Source organism: Etheostoma spectabile, chromosome 1 (assembly GCF_008692095.1).
Source record: "Etheostoma spectabile isolate EspeVRDwgs_2016 chromosome 1, UIUC_Espe_1.0, whole genome shotgun sequence".
Classification (NCBI taxonomy): domain Eukaryota; kingdom Metazoa; phylum Chordata; class Actinopteri; order Perciformes; family Percidae; genus Etheostoma; species Etheostoma spectabile.
In genome coordinates this window covers 10,193,097-10,208,220 of record NC_045733.1, presented here as the reverse complement: position 1 = coordinate 10,208,220, position 15,124 = coordinate 10,193,097, and the positions used below count along the sequence as shown (strand labels likewise).

General features: G+C 41.3%; 1 protein-coding gene across 1 annotated transcript in view; it reads right to left on the bottom strand.

Annotated features, from left to right (window-relative positions):
- tspan4a (tetraspanin 4a) overlaps nucleotides 1–14,563 on the bottom strand; it is a 109,284-nt gene extending 94,721 nt beyond the window's left edge. The window contains 1 exon segment of the mRNA XM_032521544.1: nucleotides 12,767–14,563. Within this exon segment, the coding sequence (XP_032377435.1) occupies nucleotides 12,767–13,087 (321 nt within the window). The 5' untranslated portion in view covers nucleotides 13,088–14,563.
- Nucleotides 14,564–15,124: the final 561 nt, after the last annotated feature.

Sequence of the window (15,124 nt, the reverse complement as noted above, 5' to 3'; positions counted from 1 at the left end):
AAAGTACGTTTGATACTACCTTAATGATACACTGGATCAGGCGGATACATACAGTATACGTGGCACAGCCTAACTGTGGGTTTTACTGGGAAATTGAAAAGAAAAATCATTTTATTCTTTAAAGCCTTCCTGCGCTTTTTTCTTCTTTTCCTCTATTAGAACCTATCTGCCAATTCTTATGCATTATAAATGTCTCTATGTGACGCACGTTGTGATTTCTTCATGCATGAAACCTTTTACATAAAAGTCAAACTTGCCTTTCCCAATCTTACACTGAATAATCACCAAAAATATTTCACAACAGCATCGCAGCTTCTCCACATGGGTAATGGAGACCACAAAGAGGAAAGAGAATATCAATAGAAGGAGTGGGAAAGATTACCGAATGCGTGGGAGCATCACAACCACCTATCAGAAAGAAATTCTGTCTCTCCTAAAACTGATAGTAGCTGCCCCCTCCATCCTGTTCCTGAAAATGCCTCCTTGAGAATACAACGCGTCCTTAGAAATAATCACACATGAAGCAGAAAAAGATGGGCTTCTTTTTGATTGTACTTCAAAACAAGAGAGGATCCCAAGGTATCTTTTCCCTTTCCCACCATGCCTTGAGAGCTATTGATAATTAACACTGGCTTTTTTTTTCCAAATGCATCACAGAACAAGATGATTTGTTCCTGCTCGGCCCCTTCAGCATCTCCTCCACAGCCGCAGCAGGATGCGCTCGGCTCTGATCCGTGTCACTTGGCTGTTTATGCATTCCACTTGGGACTCCACTGCACCCTAAACTAAGGCTCCTTTTCATGACACCACACTGTCAATTAGGTGTATCGAGCTGTTTTTTTCCCCCTGCCTACGTCAGCTGTGTTGGTGGGGTGTTGGAGCTCACTGCCTCCATCTGGTCTCCATCTGTAGTGAGACAGACCGACAGAGGTCTCTTTAAAGCTGCTGTATACTAACACTTAAATTCTCTCCATATGCACATTTTTGATATATCTCTGTCCTACACAACATTGTCTGCACAGTTTAAATTTCCATGCCGGCTTTTTCGTGGAACCCCCTTTCATCAACTTTCATTATTGCCTCAAGCGCCTACGCATAGTCAGCTGAGTAAAACAAAGCTTTGGTGGGATTATACTGATGGGCAGCCACTTAAGTAAAGTCACTTAAATGGATGTTCAAATCTATGTACTGGCTGGCGCTCATGTATCTTAACCCTTTCATAGTGAACTGAAAAAGAGATACGAGCCACCTCTTCAGTAGAAGAAGAAGAAGCTGTCAGAACAGTGCAGCCACATGCTGTTTTTACACAATGCTGAACATCGCTTTGACACATCCAGCCCTAAGGTGCACTTTTTTAAAATAATTTAAATTTTTCATGACTAGCTGTCAATTGTGATTGCTAAATACGTTTTCATTTTAACACGCTGGCAGAGACCTTTTGCAGTAGGGCAAGGATTTTCTAAAACAATTGCTCATGCATTTGGCTTTTCTCTAAATGCAGTACAATATATTTGTAGTAATGTTCTTTGAGAAGACAAGGCCACCCCTGTACTGTAAACAGAGCAGCCTCACTTTAGTCATGCGACGGAGGAAATAATTCCCTGTCAGAATACTGACAAAATAGTGAGCACATCCCTCACTAAGTACTTCCACTCTAATCTCATCTAATGTGGAAAAGTGTTCCACAGAGGAATGAGCTCTTCATTCACAAGTGTAGCTGACAATGAGTCCTCTCTCAAACTGGCGATTCAACGAACACAAACATTTTACCGGTTTGGAGCACATTATGTGAAGAGTGGCAGTAATATGGTTCCACGGAAGAGTTGAAAACATTAGTGAAAGGGTTGCCAATGTCCTTTTCACTTGACATAAAAGCTGCAGTAGTGGTTCTTGAAGGCAGTTCCCTTTAACACGTACACTTACTGTTGATTTGAAAGTTTTGAACATTGATTAAAGGAATAGTTAACCTAAAATGTATACTTTATTCATTATTAGTCCCGCAAGGGGAAATTACAATTCACACTCTCTTGCTATTACATACAATACATTACACACAGGCCTTAATTACACACACATGCTCAGTACCTATACCTGCACTACGTTTCTAGACTTTCTATGGTCCCAAAAAATGTGTATAACGTTTTTTACTGTCTCTTGTCCAGCCTCCATTGAAGTCTGTTTGCAGTCATATGCTTACAGTTCTTGGGTGTTCCGTTCTCCTTAACACCTTTGATGGAAACCTTCTCCTGGGAGCACAGGGAGGTGAGTACTATGTACAATTTACTTGTTTTTGGGAGAACTATTCCTTGCCCCTGTTTCCGTCTCATCCAGAGTTGTTGCTTTTGTCACTCTTAAACCCGCCTACTAAACTCTGATTGGCTGATTGTTTCTCTAACAGCCTTCGATGAGTGTGTCAGACTTGTACCCAAGTCTCTGAAGCATAGAATTTATTATCTTGCCAATTTGAATAAGCATCAGCGACAGAAGCACAGGGAGTTTCATCATTATACAAATCACCTCAGGACAATATTTTAAAGTGAATTTCAATAAGGTGGAAATGGAAAAGCATTTAAAAACGTTTTTTAAAGGGGGCAATTATAAATGGATTGTGATGTATATTGACAAGTCATGTTATCCGTAGCACCAAAACTATGTTGTTACTACCTGACTAGAATCCAGTTACTGCCATACTTTCTGCTATCAAGGGGCTTTCCTGGATGCCATGACATCAATATTTTAAATAACATCGTAGGATGTAAACCCACGTAGCCTATAGCTTTATTTAAAGGTGAAATCAATTAGTGTTAATGTCTAGGATTGGGCATTGAGAACTGATTCCTACTTGGAATCAGTTCAAAAATTACGATTCCAGTGGAATTGTTTCTTTATTGGAATCGTGTGGAATTGTTTGGGGGATTTGGTTTTAAATTTGATCAGCGATTTTAAATTTAACATGCGCAAGTTTTGGTTTCCGTAGCAACCTGGCGCTCGTTGTGTTGAAGCCATGTAACACAGTAAGCGGCGCTCTAGTGTGGCTTTATTTTACATCGAAAAAGCCCTGTAAACTGCAACCCACCATTGACTCAAATTAAACTTTCCTCTTATTTGTGAAACAGTCATGTGACCCATTTCAACTCCACCCCTCAGAGAATCAGAATCGATAAGAACCAGAATCGAAAGGAAAAATTGCAATTGGAGTCAGAATTTTTAAATCCAAACGATGCCGACCCAACTTGCTTCCCTGCTTTAATTTCATTTATAGCCTACGTGTTTATAGTATACAGAGGGAAAGCATCGACCTACGTTTAGTCTTTGAAGTAACTCAGTTGGAGACTTATTTCGGCTACTATTACAACCTACAGAGGTCAAAGGATAAATGTAACGGAATTATGAATCAGTCCAAAAATGCATTAGCAAATTGTATAGCAAATCCTTTCATAAAATAAGCAACTAAAACAGTTTACACAGCCCCTATTAATATCACTGGTGGTGGAAACAAAGTTATGACATCTTACTAACAAATGCAAGTGGCTGTTGCTTTTCATAACCATGGAAACATAAAGAAAATTGGATTCTCAAAAGCTAAAGAAGGCTTCAAGTAGGTCAGTGTTATGGCAATGCCAAAATCTGGTGTCTATGAAAGCTGAAAGCTGGAATCAAAGGGTTTTGAGTATTAAACTGGCAGTGATGATAAAGCCATAGCAGCCTCACTGAAGCACCACCTAAGCCTCTTTCTGAGCCAATAAAAACACCCCGTAGAGCTTTATTAAAGGATATTTTCCACAAAATCTGTCAGACAAAAACCTTTGGTGTATTCATGACATATTTATTTGTACATATTGTAATTTATTCAGCACTAACTTCTTATCCCAGGACCTACCGCACTAACATGACAGATCTGCCAGACCTGAATAAACTGCTCATGGTGTTTAGACACAAAAATGTATGCCATCATCTCTAAACATAATAATACAGTAAATGAAGACATCTCCAGCGTCCCTGCTTTTTGCCCCATTTCCAGAAGTGTCCAATCGAATCTAGGTGTGACATTGTCGCCTGTGAATTTTGTGCGCAGACATGCCAAACTCAGCAAAAGCTAACTGCAAGCCCATTATGTTGACCAGTCATTCTGTTCACGTCCCTCCCAGTCCTGCTGCAAATCGATGGACTGTGTGAAGGCAGGGGCTGGGCGGGGTGGGGCTGAGAGATGTCAAATCAGTAGAATAGACCATTTCTATTGATCTGGCTAAATCGGTGGAGACAGAAGCAACCCTTTCACAACTCTGGCAATCTATGGATCCTCCATTGGGCTCTGACCTACATTACGGTGACAAGTAAACACAACTTCAGAGGCTTCAATCTCTTCCTTCTGCATGCTCTCGGTTTTTATCACTTTCTGTCCCAGAGTCACCTGCTGCTGCACGGGTTTCATCCACCTTCTTGGTGTGGAAAAGCCACATTTGTGCTAACAAGATCAATTAAAAAGTGGCTGTAAATGAGAGTCTTATTTTGGTATTTTGTAGCTGTAGGGCGCTTTTTGCAGCTCTGTGGTGCTTTCTGCTGAAGACGATTAATGCTGTGCATCGTCGCATGTTTTTCTTTTGCCCACTCTTGCAATTTCATGGTAGAGTCATTGCTGCTACATTTAGGGGGATAATAAACATTTGTCCTAGAGCGCAGAAATCTGTCTCTCTATTTGTGTTTATATTTTAATTTTAGTTTTTTGACACTTGACTCTGGTACACCCATGCTGCTCTCACCCACACATATGTAGGAGGTCAGAGTCCTGAGCTTATTTAGTAAGGAGAATTAACTGACTGTAGCCCAGAGTGAGTGAAGAGTCAGTGGATTACACTTTGAGGGGCGCTGACAGTGTTTAAATTAGGCCAAGACTAGGCCTTAATAGTTCATCACTGCTCAATAAATGACTTTCTGAAACACAGACTAATTAGGGATTAAGAACACCCGGACTATGAAGCCTTGAACTAAAGTAAAGGAGATTAATTTAAAACCACCTGTGCCATTCTAAATTAGAAATGGACCCAGAAACGCTTAAAACATAAGGAACTGGAGAAATAAATTCAAGGAAAGCAATGGAAGCAGAAAAGAGATTGCGATCAATCAACTTCAGCTAGCATGAGAAAAGTCTTTTAAGGACAATAGTATTAAGACACCCGGTCATTGAAGACAAACAGCACACATCTACTGTGGAATCAAAGAAAAGGAATGTATGGAAATCCGTCTGTACTGACAGCTTCAGGTAAGAATTGTTAATTTTTATTACCTTGATAGCTGTATTCTATTACTGTTCTGTGATAACAATGGATTGACACTACCGTATTATATTCAGTACAGGTTTTGTGGAAGAATTTAAAGATCAACCTAAAAACAACTGCTGCAAAAGCCCAAAGAGAGAGGTTTAAGACTGCTGGAGGACCTGCAAACAAAGATTTACCCTCCACATCTTCAGCAGCTAGGGTGGCAGTGTCTGCCAGTACTGGTCATCAAAACAAAAGTCCCAATCTACGAAAAGCTGGCCATTGAACTTCATGAACACAAGTTAAAGTACCTTAAGGAGGAGCATGAAATGAAAATGAAGATCCTCCAAGTAGAACTGGAAATGAAGATGAAGGAGAGATGCAACTGTCACAACAAAGCATGAATCTGAAATATAAAAATGTTTTATTAAATCATTTTGGATGCTTTGGGTGTTTTTTTTTAAATACAGTAATTTGCTCATTATATGCGAAAATGTATCAGATCCCAGCAGAAGTGTGACAGGGTAAAAGTCACACAATGCAAAAGCCTCTCTGCAGGCAAGTCCTCCTGTGTGGTCTGTTGTAAACGGTGGTACATCTAGATTGTCATCCTCCTGTGAGGGGGGAACTGGGCATCCATGCTGTTTCAGGGAGCTGTAAAGAACGGCTGTTGCAATGATGACAGTGCAGCATCTTCTTGGTTGGAATCTAACATGCGCTCATCTAGTCCCCCTAGTGCACATATGAGCCTGGTTGTAGCGCCTTTGCCCAGTTGTTGTTGGGTACAAGTATGGTGTGCACAGAAACTTCTTCTGAGCATACCCACTTCTTAGCAATAGTCCCTTGTGATCTCCTCATTCAAACTGAGAACACAGATGAGTTAAGGAAGATCCGGGAATCACGAGTTGCACCTTTCCACTGTGCACCAGTGTTTGAAAACTGTAACTGGGGAGTGCATCTATACAACTTAGGACTTCCGGGAAGTTCCCATATTCATAGAGTTGAACCTTGTAGTTTGCCTGGGTCACAGCATCAGGGAAGTTTATGTGATGTCTTCTCAATTCACAAATAGCCATGCATACTCTGTGAATGACTTTACATGCTGTAGGTTCACTGACACCCAGTGATGGGAATAATGGCGTTATAAATGACAATGTTACTAACGGTATTACTTTTTTCAGAGATTACTCTTACCATCTTAATAACGTCTTTACCGTCACTGCCGAAAAAACTATAATTGAAGCTGGGTTTTTTTCATCAGACCAACTATGTCTCTGAGCCGAGAGGCAAAGACTTTTTCTTCCTTGGTTAGTGGGCCGTGCACGAGACAATTGCAGAAATGCTGACGATTGGCTGAGGTTGAGAAAAATATCGTGGTGAGCCAATCAGAGGTAGAGTTGGTGTTTGAAAGCACGAATAGTTGGACACACAACAAACAACACAAGCTCGTTCTATCTCTCTCACACACACACCACACACACACACACACAGACCACACCAACAGCGCACAAGTATAAACATCAGGGCACTTATATTATTTGCACTACAAGGAGTGTATATATCTTGCATGTTTGTATTAAGTGTCCATTTCATTATAATATTCAGATTTATCATAAATAATTGAACATGTACATGTATTTTCAGTTCCATTAAAGAGGAGTGGAGGAGGGGTCCACATTTGAGCATTTGAAAAATGTACTTGAAAGTAACTGTTGTAGGTAGATGTCACCAGCGGCCGTAGTAAGGCGAGTAACCGGAAGGATGAATCAGACGTTGAGTTTTCAGTGAAAAGGGGAATGTTTATTTTTCCCAATAAGGCCAAAGGCAAAATACATAGTACAAAAACATCAAAAAGGATAATAAGAATCTAAGACTTTCAAAACAGAAAAGAACAGGACTTGTGAGTCAAAAGAACAAAAAGCAAATTACAACTAAGGAACAGGTATTTACCTAGTGCCTTTGACTACACTGAAATCGGCTAACACGAGACTCACGTCTACTTACTTACAGCTTTTTCCTATATTTGAGCTGACCCAAACCGAACTGGCGCTCCTTCCCAATCTGAGTCTCCAATGTAACTCAAACCTCCCTCTTAAATACCCTGATAGCACACCCCTGTAATGCATCAAACCATTCCCAATAATGACTCAGGGGTGGCGCAGGTGGGAAGTATACAAACGGCTTTAACAACAGACAAAACGCAATACAACATAGCGAGTTACTCATAGTAATATAAATACAATCCTAACAGGCTTAACCTGTGCACAAGATATGTCAGAGGACACAGAGAAAATAACATAATAACAAGTAACAAACATGTGGTCACACACATTAGCATATCATTATGAATCTTTGAAAGTAAATGTCCAAACGTTCAAAGTCAAAGTAGCGCATCGCGACGGTGACGGTCGCAAAGCGCCCTGTCACAGTAACGCATTAGTTACTTTCTGAAGTAACTAGTTACTTTTATGATTTTTAACTGGGCATCTAATTTAGTTACTTTTTGGAAGAAGTAACTAGTAACTGTAACTAATTACTTTTTAAAAGTAACTTGCCCAACACTGCCGACACCACATGAGTCCTCAGTTTCTCTGTGAAAGGTGCCACATGCCAAAAATGGTAAAGTTATGAGCACCTGCAGACAAACTGCTACGGGCCGTCGTGTTTGGGTAGCAGATGAAAGCCCTGGTTCCAAAAGTGAACTAAGATCCACAGCATTTACTTTATGCATAGGAAAACAATCTTGAAAGCTAATTTCATCAAAGCATTGCAATGGGTCACTTCTGTCAGCAAGAACTTGCCTAGCTGGTGGTGTTGGTTGTTCTTCATTGATATACTCCTAGTAATCCATGTGTCTTCTTTAAAAACTCTAAAAACAACTTTAATCTGAAGTTAAACCTGCCTCCTGGGTGGTTTAATTTAAGCCTCAATTTAGCCCTGAAGTGTCTCTAATCTTCCTTCAGGAAATCAGCTTAGTTTATCCAGGAGTAGGCCAAGTCTAGGGCTGTTTTACAACATGACAAAGAAAGCAGCTTTCTGTTAGTCTGCATTAAAATGCCTTTTCAGTCTAGGACTAGCCTTAATCTCTGTCTGGGAAACCGCCACCTAGTCTATTAGCACTTAAAGTGTTTGACATAATAATACGTAAGCACACACACACACACACACACACACACACACACAACCTTGTGATGTCTTTTCATGCTTCAAAAAAAGATTTGTTTCCATGACAATCTTGAGTTGATGCACCTTTTTATGACATGAAAGCATTAAATCCAAATTAAGACTGAGTAATGGTTTTGTTCCACGTTTGTCCTAATGGAAAGAAACAGAGACTCCAAAAAAATCTGTATAATATAATAACACTACTGCCTGTATATAGTGTAGGGTTATTTTGATGGTTTATAAATAAAACAAATCTGTGGAATAACAGATTTCAAGAATACAATTTGCAGCACAAACGCACTGCAGTTTTTCTGTTCCTTTTTTAAAATGACGTAGAGAAACTCCGAAGCATGATAAGCACTGGGTCTGTGTTGTCTCACCATTTCTCTCGAAAGAAAATGTTGGTGAGAGCTTTGAGAAATTAAAAGCTGCAAGACAGAAACCAAGCTTGCCATTTTGATGTTAGACTAGTAAGTAATATTAACTGGCTTGCTATGTCTTGTGCTCTTGCTTTTGCTTGATGTTTGTTAAGTTGTCAACTTGCTTGTTTTTGATCATAAATAATACAGTCATGACAAATGCACGGGTACAGCTGTCCATATTTACTACAGAGGTGTATAATTGAAAAACATTATGAAATTGTAGGGGCACCAAACTGCACAAAATAACAATTCTTACATAATGTTGCTCTAAGGAAACATTGCTTAAAGCAACACTTTGTAACTTTTCCCGCTTTGGTCCCCCTACAGGTTGGAAGCGGAATTGTCCCATTATGTCTCAGTGGAACTACAGATCCCCTACCCGATCTGGCAAACTTGCATAGTGCGGTTATGGCAAGATAAGGTGCCGTTCATCTTGTTACGAGTTGATGAACCACTGAAACGATTTTGGAAACCCTATTTTAAGGTTAAAAACGTAGTGTTACTTTAAAAGAGAAAGAGAAAACAATGGAACAATGAGCCTTACCTTTAAAGTGTTTCAAACAACAGTATCATCATAAATACAATATAAATCACTACAAGAAATGAAAAAATAGACGTGGAAAATAAGAAATAAAACATTCAAATACAAGACCAAAACATTCAAAATATAAGTTTTAAGAGGTGATTTAAAGTTCATGTTTGGAACGTTGTTTTAAAGTTTTGATATAGATTGAACTCGATGTCATGTTAGAAAACGGCACACTCGCTCCATTAAATACTGTCATCCCGGCTCCTTCAGTCACTGCAGACCAGCAGCTCTGACCTCAATCATAACAACGCTTCTCACTTACCCGTCACAGTTTGACTTCTCGACCTCTTGTTGTTGCCTTGAGAACAAATTAGACGCCAACATGTGCAGACAGTTTGTCCCAGAATATCCTGACACTTCATGCTGCTGTGTCATGGACCGGTTTACTGACTGTAAGCAAAAAGTCATCCACTTTTTCAACTTAACTCTATTTTTCTTCAATTTTTAATCATCAATCAAAACCCTGGTGTTCACTTCACTCTACTACTCTAGAAAAACATTTTAGATTGTGTGATAATGTATTATTTTGGACTAAAAAAGTAATTCAGATAATAGAGTTAGCTGTGTTTTCCATAGGGCTCATCTGCGCCGCGCTCCGGAGACGCTGCGGCCTGCTCGACCAATCGCTGCCATTCAAGTCAGTGCTTGATATTCCACCAGCCGCGCCATGATCAGCTTAGGATGCGCGCCAGGTCTATTTTCACGCAAGCCTCGGGCATTCAAGACATATCTACAAAAGACCATCTAGAACTTTTTACATGGGGGTGCAAAGAGGTAGTGAGAGATCTCGGCAGGATGGCAGGGGAAGACGGTAAATGGAAATCCACATTTGTAAACCCACTGGTATGCCCCGCAACCCCCTACTACACCCTGAACTGCAACTATTATTTTTAGTCATAGTTCTATTTTCTTTGTTGTTACTATAACTGCTACTGTTTATCATACCAACTTTATTTTTGTGAACACTAACATTAGGTGCCCCAACAAACATGCATGAAATAAGTTAAAAGAATAGAAGAGCCTTCTAATTGGCTGAACAACAACTATTCACTTTTGTGAACATTTTTAATGGGATCTTTTAATATATGTAAAAGTATATAATGAATACCAAGGTCAACTACAAGACTGTCTTGATGAACTCCAACCACTTACCAATAATAAAAACCTGTTCATTTAAAATCCTGCATAGTGTAGACGTTGCTATTTACATGATTCTATGGGAAATTATCATAAGAATATATTTTAAAGCGCCCATATTATGCTCATTTTCAGGTTCTTAATTGTATTTTGAGGTTGTACGACAATAGGTTTACATGGTTTTATTTTCAAAATACACCACATTTTAGTTGTACTGCACATTGCTGCAGATCCTGTTTTCACCCTGTGTGTTTAAGTCTCTGTTTTAGCCACAGAGTGAGACATCTCACTTCTTTACTATCTTCGTTGGGAGTTGCACATGCGCAGTAGCTAGCGAATTTTGGTCAGTCCAAGGCAGGATTAGCTGGGAGACTTCTTCTAAACGAGGACACACTTGTGGAATACCTGCAGAACAGGGACATGGAAGTAGTTCTTTTGTAGATTATGGTGAACTAGTGTGTGTTGTAACAGTGTTTTGCCATTGAGAACGAGCTAGCATGCTACGGTCAGCGACCTCGTCTCGGCTAGTTATGTAAAAAGCCGTACAGATTTTCAACAGCTCACCTGGACACTGAAGGCAGAGGACATTCAGAAACCGTATCTCACTCAAAACAGCATGGATAGTTGTTTTCTTAATATGGGCACTTTAAGATTTTTATGGCATGTCTACTTTTAAGAATTGATTAAGTGTTATTTTAGAAACTATGTGAGAATGTATTATTAGTTTAGCTGGAGGAGGTAGAAATATCACTCATATAAATAATCTATTAAGCAAAAGTTGTTGTAGAACCCATAATGTACTGCGGTCCTCTTGTGAACTCTCATTTTCTACATCAATCTGAAAGTAAAGTTGAAATCAAACATTTTTGGATTCTGTCTGGCCCAAGAGCTGCCATCCAATCCACAGAATATTGAGGTCACATTTAAAACCTTTGAAGTCGTCCTCTAAAAAGTCTAGATATTGAATAAGATGTGTAAAAACTGGGTCTGTGCGAACCACTCGAGAAATAGTGTATATATAACAACTTGTAAATTGTTGTTGAAATGGTGGCAACATTGAGGTCTGACATTAGCCATAAACTGCCACTATGACTCAGATGCTTTAATTTCAAAGACGGGCTTTATGTTGGAAGAGCTCCTGTGTTTACCTGGTGGATCAGAACATGATTGGCTTATTCGGAGAAAAGCTTGGCGTGGCTATGTGGTCATTATTTATCCTGAGCGGTGGCAGCAACACACACACACACACACACACACACACACTAATGTGATAATATAACAAACACTGCGACCCCTCTTTGACAGCACTTTATGGCGGAGAGTAGGTGTAGAGGTGAAGAGGTCACTCATTCCCAGAGGGACTTTGCAGCTAGATTGCATTTCAGTGTTCAAGGCCTCATCTCATTCCATTACCAATAAGAAGAGAAGCATGACAAATCAAAGTAATTTTAGCTAGGCAACCAGAGGGGCCAGCATCCCTTCAAAACTCTGTGACAAGATGCAATGGATTTCAGAAAAGGGAGTCTGTGTCCAAGAAAAAGCCCACGGATGATTCAGAGATCGAGATCTTTAAATGTGAAGCTCAGCCATGGAACACGACTGACGGCTTCACAGTGGAAATGAAAGTGATCTGATGTGGGGCTATCAGAGTGCGATTGACAGAGTCAGACACTGAGGCTCAAATTTCCCCACGGCGAACAGATACGATCAGCCAACAGTTTGACAGCAGATGCTTTGATGGGCTGAGAAGCGCTGTTGAGCAGGGAGGAGGGCTAAGCAGAGGTATGGGTGAAGAATTACAGCATAATGGTAACGCTGTGATTTACTAGTGTACACATAACACAAGCCCTAAATATGCCAAAGCTTAACACAGCAAACAATGCACTGTACACCCACACTTTGAGTACTGTATAGGGAACAGAAAAAGCTTGACTCACCCACACAGTGGGCTTTGTACACATAATCTAAATGCATGATGTGTCTCTTTCTCACAGTCACCCCCCCTCTTACTCCTCTCACTTCATTTTGGTTGCACAGACACACATAACAGAGCTTCCTCAAACAAGATAAGAAAAATATGAGTAACAGAGAAACCGAAAATGCACAAGTCAAGAAAGCAGAATACCACTTTCTGTTAAACAAACATCCCTCACACAGACACACACACACACTCAGAGATAGAAAAACTTACTTACCCAGAAAAGGAGGTTGAAGAAGACCATTCCATATCGCAGGGCCATCATGCAACCCTCGGCCATCCTGCAGCGCCGCAGTTCTAGGAGGAATATGAAGGAGAGGTCCAGGTAAAACACCACATACTTCTTCCCCTGGGCGTAGCGCCCCTTGGACGTCTGCGGCTCTTTTGTCGTGTGGAAGCCGAACGCAAATGGCGGCCGCTTATACTCAAACTCCCCACTGAAGCGGTGAAACCCAGAAGTGAACGGCGGCGTGTCGGGTTTGCTGTCCAGAGACGGACTGCGCCGGTATGGAGTCTCGTCTGTGCTTGAGCGTCTCATTATGGAAGCTGAATAAGCCTTTCAGAGTCACTTTGTGTACTTCAGATCTGAGCAAAGTTCACAACAAGGGAGTAGAAGTTATTCCACTTGGCGCCGAGTGATGGGTTTTGTTAGTGTTTTCGACCTATGCCCAGTTTACCTAAAAATAGTTTCAAACCCTAACCAACCCTGGAAGGCTGATTAGTTTTTACTGAATACACTTGATCTGGCTTGATTTGTAAAAGATAAAATGTTGCCACTCACTTGACTCGAGTTCCTCCCTTTAATCCTATACTTACTATATTCAGCAGGAGACTCTGCATAATCCTGGCACGACACCTGTTTAATTCTGTGTATTTAGGACATAATCTCAACACATACAAACACATCTGCCCGTCCCTGTTTCCCTCTCTGTAATCGCTCCAACACAGGTGTCATGCTCTGAGAGATAAACTGGTTTGCAGGTTTCATCTCGTAACGGTTCAATCAGGCAAACGACTAGAGGGCATTGACTCGACCTCTCCAGCTGCTTTGGGCTGGCGAAAAGCTCCAGAAACGTCCTACCTGTTCTCATGAGACATTCCTAAGCGGCTGCTTTCAGGGGGAAGGTAATGGCCCCCATGATTCTGCCAACCAACTTCTTTTACTCAGAAAGGTCCACTGATTGAAATGCTACGCTTGCTTTTAAGTCGTGGCTGAGTGTTCAGCATGTGGTTGTGGCTGTCGATGTGCTTTTGCTGACATGCAAAAAAAAGAAAACGTGAGATGAAGGGAAGGATAGTGTTATGAAAGTGAGAAGAAGGTTAGAAATAAGCATCAAAGGAGAAATAACACATGTGATTGGTCCATTATTTGGCTTTTTGAATTACTATCCCTGTTGAATTCCTGCCTTGGCCAATTTTCCCCTCGTTTCTTTTGCATCTGCCCTAAGTTGTCCTTTTTGTATCTGAAAAGTGTCTAGGGGTTACGCTGCCTCTCCTCCACAACCAGTTCTTCAAACATTTGGCAATTCGCCCAACTCCCTATTATTATCTTCCTGCACCTCACACTGAGCCCCTCTCTGCGCGCCCCTCTCTGTGCTGACGGCGGTTAATTAATTTTCCAGAATCTCATCAGTGAGGCAAAGTGTGCGGTGTCCCCTCTTCTCTTCTCTTCTCTTTTCTTCTCTTCTCTTCCTCTGCTACAGCATTTCTCTCCTCTTCTCTAGGTGGGCAAGGAGATCAAGGTGTCCTCGGGGTCATGGCCAAGCAGCAAGAGAAGAACAAGCAAGAAGGAGAAACAGGCAAGGAGAAGAGAGACAGTTCCCTTAGTGAAGCAAAAGAGAGACTGCAGTGTTTGAGCGGTAGTCCAGTCTCGCTGCCTGAAGCTCCCTCCCTCTTTCTCTTCACAAGCTCCTGTTCTCTTTCTCTCGCTCTCTCTCTCTCTCTGTCCCCCCCTCCCCTTTTCTTTCCTCCCTTCTGTCAAAAGCGCCGATGCTCTTCCTTTTGCACGCACAATCTCAAACACCCCATCCCTCCTCGGTGACTGTCACTAAAACCTGGCAGCGCGAAATGCAGGAGCAGTCATTCATATTCTGGCCACACCCTACGAGGGAGCACAACCAATCAGTGTCTCACAGCCCCATCTTCCTTCGTGCACACACCAATCATCCCCTACCATCTACTGGATAACGCACACACGCATGCACACACACACACACACACACACACACACACACACACACACACACACACACAACCTGGTGTGTTGTTAACATACCAGTGCTCAGAACCCTGCTGTACTTGCACTAGTGCTTCCTCCTCCTTTCCTCTGTCCCTCCTGCCTGGAACTCATTCCACATGCAGAGGTTGTTCTTGCGCACAACCCAGGCTGTTCTCTACACGCCTGGCTTCAGTCATGTTCCAATCCCCCTATCTCCCTTTGAACCTGGACTTGGTCACACAGCATCCATGTTGCCACACTTGGCACAGATTTTCACACTACAAACAACTCAACTATAAAGTGTGTCTCTGTTTGAAATACTGGGGAGCGTACACTACTGCTGACAGTCTCACAAAA